The sequence below is a fragment of the Lipotes vexillifer genome, unplaced genomic scaffold, assembly GCF_000442215.2.
Source record: "Lipotes vexillifer unplaced genomic scaffold, Lipotes_vexillifer_v1.1 scaffold1844, whole genome shotgun sequence".
Taxonomy (NCBI): domain Eukaryota; kingdom Metazoa; phylum Chordata; class Mammalia; order Artiodactyla; family Lipotidae; genus Lipotes; species Lipotes vexillifer.
Genome location: NW_006778658.1, coordinates 132,689 through 142,652, shown reverse-complemented (window position 1 = coordinate 142,652; position 9,964 = coordinate 132,689). Strand labels below are relative to the sequence as shown.

General features: G+C 40.5%; 1 protein-coding gene across 1 annotated transcript in view; it reads left to right on the top strand.

The window, feature by feature from the left end:
- Positions 1 to 719: 719 nt before the first annotated feature.
- NKAP (NFKB activating protein) overlaps positions 720 to 9,964 on the top strand; it is a 17,006-nt gene continuing 7,761 nt past the window's right edge. Inside the window, exons 1-4 of the mRNA XM_007451740.1 lie at positions 720 to 1,265; positions 4,144 to 4,224; positions 8,457 to 8,527; positions 8,709 to 8,846. Coding sequence (XP_007451802.1) covers positions 880 to 1,265; positions 4,144 to 4,224; positions 8,457 to 8,527; positions 8,709 to 8,846 — 676 coding nt within the window. The 5' untranslated portion in view covers positions 720 to 879. The remainder of the gene's footprint in view (positions 1,266 to 4,143; positions 4,225 to 8,456; positions 8,528 to 8,708; positions 8,847 to 9,964) is intronic.

The following is a 9,964-nucleotide window of genomic DNA, read 5'->3' as shown; positions in this document are numbered from 1 at the left end:
CGATGGGTGGCTGAGGGGTAAATATGCAGTTTTCCTCTGTGCTGCGAACCTAACTGGAATGTTAACAGGATCAAATCAGTAATACAGAATTTGTGACCTCTAAGCTAACTGGGCAATATGGGGCTTAGACATTGTAGCTCTCCACCAATTTAGATAAACCCCCTTTAATTTGCTTGGAATTGTAAAGAAAAAAAAAGTGTGTGTGTGTGCACGGGCGCATGCACGCGCACTCATACATACATACACAGACACATTTATTTATTTACTTATTTAGTTACAACGTAGTTATTGTTCATACTGCCGCTCAGTGACATGTGTCCTGTGGCCTGTCGTCCTTCCCTTCAACTATTTCAACTCAAAGCTGAAAAAAGTACAAGGTCTCGGGCTTCCCTGGTGGCGCAGTGGTTGAGGGTCCGCCTGCCAATGCAGGGGACACGAGTTCGTGTCCCGGTCCGGGAGGATCCCACGTGACGCGGAGCGGCTGGGCCCGCGAGCCATGGCCGCTGAGCCTGCGCGTCCGGAGCCTGTGCTCCGCAACGGGAGAGGCCGCAGCAGTGAGAGGCCCGCGTACCGCAAAAAAAAAAAAAATACAAGGTCTCCAGTAGAGCTTAGATTTGAGCAGCCTCAGTCGGAACCCGAAGGATGAGCCGACCTGGTTGCCCCACCGGCTTCTTTATACGGATACACACATCCCGTCCCATTGGCAGGACCGCCTATGTCCGGGGAAGGAATTTGCCGACGTACTCGGAACTGTTTCCAAGGTTTTCTCGGGCTCGGGTGGTGTCGCGGCTGCTGGTCCTGGGAGCCAAGGCAACCGATATCTTCCCAGCTCCCGAGAGCGCCCCCTTCTCCCACGGCTTCGGGGACCCAGCAACAGCTATGGCTCCGGTGTCTGGCTCCCGCAGCCCGGAGTGGGAGGCCTCGGGCTCCGGGGGGAAGCGTCGCAGTTCTTCGAAGAGCCCTAAGCCCAGCAAATCCTCTCGCTCCCCGCGGGGCCGCCGCTCTCGCTCGCACTCTTGCTCTCGGTCCGGGGACCGGAATGGCCTTAGCCATCAACTGAGTGGCCCCAGCCAAGGCTCCCGAAACCAGTCCTACCGCTCCCGCTCGCGGTCACGCTCTCGAGAGCGGCCCTCCGCACCGCGGGGCGCCCCTTTCGCTTCTGCCTCCTCGTCCGCCTATTATGGCGGCTACTCACGCCCCTACGGGAGCGACAAGCCATGGCCTAGCCTCCTGGACAAGGAGAGGGAAGAGAGCCTGCGGCAGAAGTGAGTGAGACGAACGTACCTTATCTTTCGTGAGCCCACCAGCCTTCAGTATCCGATTTATCGTTCATCTTGCTCCCGACTATACCCATTTCGCTCTCTCTCCCTGACTTGCTCCCATTTTCATCCCTTCCTTCAGTCCACCCACGATAACAGCTTATTCGCCTTTTCTACCCTAGGTTTTCACTCATCCCCGGGCCCCTTCATCTAGTGCGCTGGTCTCCCGCAACCCGCTCCTGCCTCCTGGCTTGTAGCGGACATGGCCAAGAGCCTCAGACGTACCGAAATTATAGCATTTACTTGGTGTGTCGTTATCATTCGTGAGCATGTTTTATTCCCCACTAGACTGAGCTCATGGAAAGTAGGAGCCCGGTTTTATTGATCCCAAAATTCACAGTGCCTAGCACTTTGTAGGCGCGCAACCTTTGCTTGTTGAATGATCAAACAGGTTTGAGATGATAGGGTAAGTGAGTGGAATTGTTTTGTAGCGATTTGGGAACGGTTGAGATTAAGGCTTAAATTGGAGGGGAGGAAAACCTCTGAAACAAGATGTTTGAATAAATGTAGGAAAAGTGATCTGCTAAACTGTAGATTGGACTACACTGAGAAAGATCTTGTTAAGTGGTCTCAATCTTGACCATGAGAAATGGGGTCAGGGTGAGATCAGATCTCCTCTAATGAGACTGAGTATTGGAGTGGAAAATGAATAGTTTAAGAAGGAGAAAGGAAAAGGGTTATAATTATTGCTTTGTAAGTTTAAAATTTTTTTTTTACTTTTAAAAAATTGAATTATAGTTGATGTACAGTGTTTTAAGTTACAGGTGTACAATATAGTGATTCACAATTTTTAAAGGTTATACTTCACATATAGTTATTATATGCTTTGTAGGTCTTAATATCCAACACTTGTTGGTTGTTAAATTGTGTAGCAGTTACTGTACTGAGTGCTTTACCACACTGTATGTGTTTTTTAAAAACCAAGAAATTAAAGAGTATAACAGGCATTTAGGAGCAGGTTAAGGTTCCAACAGGTGAGAGATGTCTTTATGAATCTTTTTCTTCCAGGAGTGGGAGGTAATAAAACATAGTGATGAAGAGGACAGGCTCCAGAATCAGACTGCCTGAGTTTGAAGCCATCCTTTGCTGCTTAATAGTTGGGTGACCTTGGGCAAGTCACTTAACCTCTCTGAGTTTCATTTCTTCACCATCTAATAAAAGGGGATAAAATAGCACGAAAGCTTTTTAAGAGTTGTAATGACTTAGTGCCTGGAACATAATAAATACTCCTTAAGTGTTAGCTGTTAGTGTTTTGGGCATGGGAGCAGAAACAGTAAAAACAGTCCTGAGTTAGGTTGGAGACCTACTTTTCCAAATTAGAATTTCCAGAAAGTTACGCCCAGGCTGTGTCGATCAAAAAGCATCCAGTTTTCTTATTAGACATTCCTCACCAAAAGATGTCAGAATTCCTTGGATGAAATTTGCATTTGTACATTTAGAAGGTAAATAATTTATCTTAAGAGTACAGATGAAGTCAGGTGGTGGGAGGGATAAGAACTTGACTGCTTGCTTTTTTTCAGCCTGTCAGGCATTCTTTGTCCTATATGTGTATATTCAAAATTTGGCTATAAGTATGTCCCTTATTAGATTTTTAAAAAATCTTTATTGGAGTATAATTGCTTTACAATGGTGTTTTAGTTTCTGCTTTATAACAGAGTGAATCAGCTATACATATACATATATCCCCATATCTTCCCTCTTGCTAGCTATCTGTTTTACATTTGGTAGTGTGTATATGTCCATGCCACTCTCTCACTTCGTCCCAGCTTACCCTTCCCCGTCCCCGTGTCCTTAAGTCCATTCTCTAGTAGGTCTGCGTCTTTATTCCCGTCCTGCCCTTAGGTTCTTCATGACCATTCTTTTTTTTTTTTTTTTTTAGATTCCATATATATGTGTTAGCATACGGTATTTGTTTTTCTCTTTCTGACTTACTTCACTCTGTATGACAGACTCCAGGTCCATGTTACTTCAAGTGGGAAACCTGAGTCTGACTCTGCCTGATTATACCTTTTACCCTGAATAAAGAAGAAAAATAATTTATTTAAAAAAAATCAAACCAATTATATTTATTTTGTAAGGTTTTTTTTTAAACAAGTAGCATCACAGCAGCTAAACTTTGAGGAATTAAGCCTTAGTTTTTTTGTGTTTTGTGTGTGTGTTTATAAATAATATCAAAAATTAAGAGAAGAAATCACAAACATAAGACAAAACAAAAAATTTTGTGTCTTCCAAGAGTAGATAGAGGATTTACTCCTTTTTGAAAAAGGAATTAAAGGGAAATCAGAGAAAACAAGTGCTGTATCTCATTGAGTACAGTTTTTGTCAAATAAAACTTTTCTTTCACTTTCAGAGCTCCTTTTATTTTCTACTTCTAATGCTTTGTTGTTATTTTCTTCATTAATTCCTGCGTTTCTGAAAGCAGTTTTGACCTTATCAAAAGTAGGGAATTCTCTTTAGTTTCATAAGGATACATAAACAAATGAAGTTATTTCCAAATGTAAGACTGTCTCTGTCACATATTGCAGAAGGTGAAAGGAGCAATTAGGAGCTATGTCATGCATGCGGTGGAAGGGACACACTCGACAGCCTCCCAGGCTGAATTTCTGGCCCGGCCTGTCAGGCTGTCTGTAGTCTGTACCATTTGATAGTACTGTCAGAACATCAGATCCTAAGTGTTGAGTTTACATTTAAACCAAGTTTTTATTAGTTTAAAGTTTAAACTGTAAAGGGAAAATGGAACTTAACTGGACTCCTTTGACTTTTATTATATATTTAGGAAACAGTTTAGCCATGGTATTATAATTTACCTGCTTATCTCTTCTAGGAGATTAAGTGAGAGAGAGAGGATTGGAGAATTGGGAGCTCCTGAAGTATGGGGACTTTCTCCAAAGAATCCAGAACCAGAGTAAGTGATTTAAAAATATATTTTTTAAGTGCAACATTTGTTTAAATCCAGAGTCTATTGTCAAATTTTTTAAGAACTTTAACTACAGCTCTTTTTTTCCCTCTTTCTTGTGATTTATGCTATTCTACTCCTTAAGTTTTAAAAACATTGAACATACCTAAGGATTAAAACATGCTCCTAGTGGATTTTAGCATGCTAATTGTTCTCTTTAAGTTGTAATTCATGAGGTGCTAATTTCCTATTCATAGAAGGGTTCAGTGTTGAAACAAATACATTTATATTACTTTGAATTATTTTTTCTCAATCCCGTAACTGATTGCATGTCAGACATTAGCATTACAAAGCGTTTTTTTTAATGAATATACTCATATGGGTTTGTTTAGTTTCCTGCATACAGTATTGTTGAAGGCCTAATGCTTTTTCTTTTTGCCTTTTTTTTTTTCTCTTTGGTGCTGTTCATAAGCTGCTTCTTCCCTCTCCTTTATTTCTGTGTTTTCTTTAGATTGAGTTGAGACAATGTGCTTGACAGGTAAACCTGTTATTTGTAACAGGGTGATAAAGCATTATTATCTGAAAGTTCTTCTTCTTAAAAAAATTATTTTTCCCACCACCTGTTATTTTTTTTTTTTATTGAGGTATAATTGATATACAGTATTAGTTTCAGGCATACAGCGTAATGATTTGATATTTGTATATATTGCAAAACAATCACCACAGTAAGTCTAGTTAACATCCATTACCATACATAGTTATAAAATTTTTTTTCTTGTGATGAGAACTTCTAAGATTTACTTTCTTAGCAACTTTCAAATATGCAATACAGTATTATTATTATTATTTTATTTTAATTTTTGGCTGAGTTGGGTCTTTTTCACTGTGCACGGGCTTTCTCTATTTGTGGCGAGCGGGGGCTCCTCTTTGTTGCGGTGCGCTGGCTTCTCATTGCGGTGGCTTCTCTTGTTGCGGAGCACAGGCTCTAGGCGTGCGGGCTTCAATATTGCGGCTCGCGGGTTCTAGAGCACAGGCTTAGTAGTTGTGGCGCATGGGCTTAGTTGCTCCGCGGCACGTGGGATCTTCCCGGACCAGGCTCGAACCCGTGTCCTCTGCATTGGCAGACGGATTCTTGACCACTGCACCACCAGGGAAGCCCCAGTATTATTAACTGTAGTCGCCATGCTATACATTACATCCCCAGGACTTATTTATTTTATAACTGGAAGTTTGTACTTTTTTATACCCTTCACACATTTTACTCATGCCCCACCCACTGGCAACCATCATTCTGTTCTCTGTATCTGTGAGCTTGCTGGTTTTTTGTTTTTTGTTTTTAGAGTTCACATATAAGTGAGATTATATGATATTTGTCTTTCTCTGTCTGACTTATTTCATTTAGCAAATGCCCTCACAGTCCATCCATGTTGTCTAAAATGGCAAGATTCTTTCTTTTTTAAGGATGAATAATATTCTACTGTGGGGTGTGTATGTGTGTATATTTCTCACAGTTCTTTTTTATCCATTCATCTGTTCATGGATATTTGGTTGTTTCTATATCTTAGCTATTGTAAATAATGCTGCAATGAGCATGAGAATGCAGATATCTCTGAGATACTGATTTCATTTCCTTCAGATATATATCCAGAAGTGGGATTGTTGGATTATATGGTAGTTCAATTTTTAATTTTTTGAAGAACCTCCATACTGGATTCTATAATGGCTGTACCAATTTATATTCCCACTAACAGGGTACAAGTGTTCCCTCTTCTCCACATCCTCACCAACACTTGTTATCTCCTGTCTCTTTGATAATATTCATCCTAACAGGTGTGAAGTGACATTTCATTTTGGTTTTGATTTGCATTTCCCTGATCACTAGTGATGTTGAGCATCTTTTTATGTACCTGTTGGCCATCTGTGTGTCTTCTTTGGAAAAATATCTATTCAGATCCTCTGCCTATTTTTAAATCACATTGTTTGTTTGTTTGCTGTTGAGTTGTATGAGTTCTTTATATATTTTGGATATTAACCTCTCATCAGATATGATTTGCAAATATTTTCTCCCATTCAGTAGGTTGCCTTTTCATTTTGTTGATGGTTTCCTTTGCTGTGCAGAAGCTTTTTAGTTTGATATAGTCACACTTATTGATTTTTGCTTTTGTTACCATTGCTTTTGGTGTCAAATCCAAAAAATCATTGCCAAGACCTATGTCAAGGAGCTTACCACCTATGTTTTCTTCTAGGAGTTTTATGGTTTCAGGTTTTACGTTCAAGTCTTTAATCCATTTTGAGTTAATTTTTGTGTAATGGTGCAAGATACTGGTCCATTTCATTCTTTTGCCAGTTTTCCCAGCACCATTTATTGAACCAACTGTCCTTTCCTCATTGTATATTATTGGCTCCTTTGTCATAAATTAATTGACCATATATACATGGATTTATTTCTGGGCTGTCTGTTTTGTTCCATTGATCTATATGTCTGTTTTTATGGCAGTACCATACTGTTTTGATTACTGTAGACTTGTAGTATAGTTTGAAATCAGGGAGCATGATGCCTCGAGCTTTGTTCTTCTTGCTCAAGATTGCTTTGGCTACTCAGGGTCTTTTGTGGTTTCATGCAAATTTTAGGACTGTTTGTTCTATTTCTGTGAAAAAATACCATTGGAATTTTGGTAGGGGTTTCATTGAATCTGTAGATTGCTTTTGGTAGTATAGATATTTTAACAATATTAATTCTTCCAATCTGTGAGCATAGAAAATCCATTTCTTTGTGTCTTCTTCAATTTATTTCATCAGTGTCTTATAGTTTTCAGTGTACAAGTCTTCCACCTCCTTGGTTAAATTTATTTCTAGGTATTTTATTCTTTTTGATGGAATTGTACTCTTAGTTTCATTTTCTGATAATTCGTTATTGGTGTATAGAAATGCAACGAATTTCTGTGTATTGATTTTGTATCCTACAACTTTACTGAATTCATTTATTGGTGCTGACAGTCTTTTGGTGGAATCTTTGGGATTTTCTATATATAATATCATGTCATCTGCAAATAATGACAGTTTTATTTCTTCCTTTCCAATTTGGGTGCCTTTTATTTCTTGTTCTTGCCTAATTGCTCTGGCTAGGACTTCCAATACTGTGTTGAATAAAAGTGGTGAGAGTGGGCATCCCTGTCTTGTTTAGCTTTTCACCATTGAGTATGATGTTAACTGTGGGCTTGTCATATATTGTCTTTATTATGTTGAGATACTGAAACTTGTTCTAACAGATGCCTTTAAAACACTCAAAGAGGGCTTCCTGGTGGCGCAGTGGTTAAGAATCTCCCTGCCAATACAGGGGATATGGGCTCGAGCCCTGGACCGAGAAGATCCCACATGCCGCAGAGCAACTAAGCCCGTGTGCCACAACTACTGAGCCTGCACTCTAGAGCCCATGAGCCACAACTACTGAAGCCTGTGTGCCTAGAGCCTGTGCTCTGCAACAAGGGGAGCCATCGCAATGAGAAGCCCGCGCACCACAACAGAGAGTAGCCCCTGCTTGCCACAACTAGAGAAAGCCCGCGCGCAGCAACGAAGACCCAACGCAGCCAAAAATAAAAATAAATAAATTTATTTTAAAAGAATACTCAAAGAATTAGAGTTGAAAGGAATCCTAAAAATAATTTTCTAGGCAATTTCTAAATTATTCCAGATGTGATCTTCAGAGGAAAAGACTGCGATATGGAAATTCCCTTTTTAAGCTATTGTAGAATGTTAATCATACTCATTTTCAGAATTCTCTTACAACAGGATGAAATCTCTGTAGCTGTAGTGTGTTAGATTCTTGCTCTGGGGAGACAGAACAGTTGCTGCTCTACTGTATGTCTGTTCCACAAGTAGAATGAAATTATGAAGTCTTCCCTCAGCCTTCTTATCTCCAGTTTCTCTCCTCTTTCCTTATGGTTCCTGTTTCCCTGCATTTGCCTGGTGGTTTCTTGGAAAATATAAATCCTTCATGCTGCTTTCAGTGTGAATAGCATTTTGTTAACTCGAAAGCTTTATGCAAATGTAAATGATTATTCTACTCTTATGAAGGTGGTTGGCCGATAAACTGTACTGTTACAAAAGCAGTCAGGTGCTGCCTTTGAATGGTTCTTGGACAATCAGTTTGTTACTGAAAAATTTTAAGTGTATATTTTTATACTCCGTGGTCCATATTTTATCACTTTCCTGATTCTTACTACAGTTTTCTTTAAATTCAGCTCTGATGAACATACACCAGTAGAGGACGAAGAGCCAAAGAAAAGCACCACTTCAGCTTCTACTTCAGAAGGTATTTTTTAAATATAGGACTTTTTTATTGAGAAGTTTAAAAAATACGTTTATAAATAGTTGAATATTAGACTTTACTCAAATCGCCTGTCATCAATTCCCTTTCAGTATTTTTAATACAATAAAATTGATGCTCAGAAATACTTCTTTAGAAGTTAGTTTTTTATTTGTATTTTATGTAGAAGAAAAGAAGAAGAAGAAGTCTAGTCATTCAAAAGAAAGATCCAAGAAAAGGAGGAAGAAAAAGTCATCTAAAAGAAAACACAAGAAGTATTCTGCTGATAGCGACAGTGACTCTGATTCTGAAACAGACTCCAGTGGTAAGAAAGCCAACATCCTTCTGTGAGCCTTGCTTCAAAACTAGTTGTACTTCTTGAAAGCTTATTTTAGAAGCAGGTTCTTTAAAACAATAATAGCCAAGAGTTTTGAACACTCACTGACTTTGTGTTGGGCACCCTGCTAAGTGCTTGATATGCATTATTGCTATTTAATCCACACAGTCACTGTAGGACACATCTTAGAGATGGAGAAATGGAGGCCCAGAGCAGGTTATAAGTACCCCACCCAAGGCCACACAGTTGGGATTCAAACCTAAGCCGTGTGACTCCAGATGGGTTGTGTGTAGCTGTACAAGGCATGTGGCACCGAACCAAGTTGGGGTTAGTCTGTGAGATGTGTGGTGCCAAACCAAGCCACAGGGGGCTGCCTCAGCCCAGTGGAGTGGCTCTTTTGTAAGTTTCTCACACTTAGTGGGCACCTTTGTGCAATTTTCAAAAAGGTACACCATAGGGGACTCAGGCCAGCAGCTGATTTATGTATCACACTTCCTGTGGGGCGGCACATCACAAAAAAGTCACCTTTTTGTGCCCTCTCCTGGCTGATGACTGACAGAGGGTGCCTCCTCTGGGGACACATTACACTAAGGCACCCCTTCCTCTGATGTCACCTGGGTTTCCTGGCCCTCACTGTCACCTTTCTTCCTTACTGCTGGAAAGCTGAGCTTTCTTGAAGCGCAGATCTGAGCATGGCGGTCTCTACTTAAAATCCTTCTGCAGTTCTCCATGGCATTCAGGGTAAAGTCAGATCCCGATTGATCTCTCGCGTCACACGTACCCTGTGGCTCTCCTGCAGCGTCCTCTTTGGCCTAAGGATGACTTTCCATCTCCTTGATACTGCACATCCTTTCTCTTGACTCTGTCGCTTGATACAGAGAGTCCGTCTGCCTACAATGTTGGTCTCTCCCTGCACACAGCTTGGCTTACGCATTGCTATGATGGGCATGCATTACTTTTGTAATGAAACTGATTTTAAAAAGAACTAGCTTAAGAGTCACCTTTTCCTGGTCAACTGTTCCTCAACCACTATCCCCAAATCAGCCTGATTTTGAGACTCCTCTGTATGCCCAGAGCACCCCATGCTTCCCTCTCACTCAGATTCG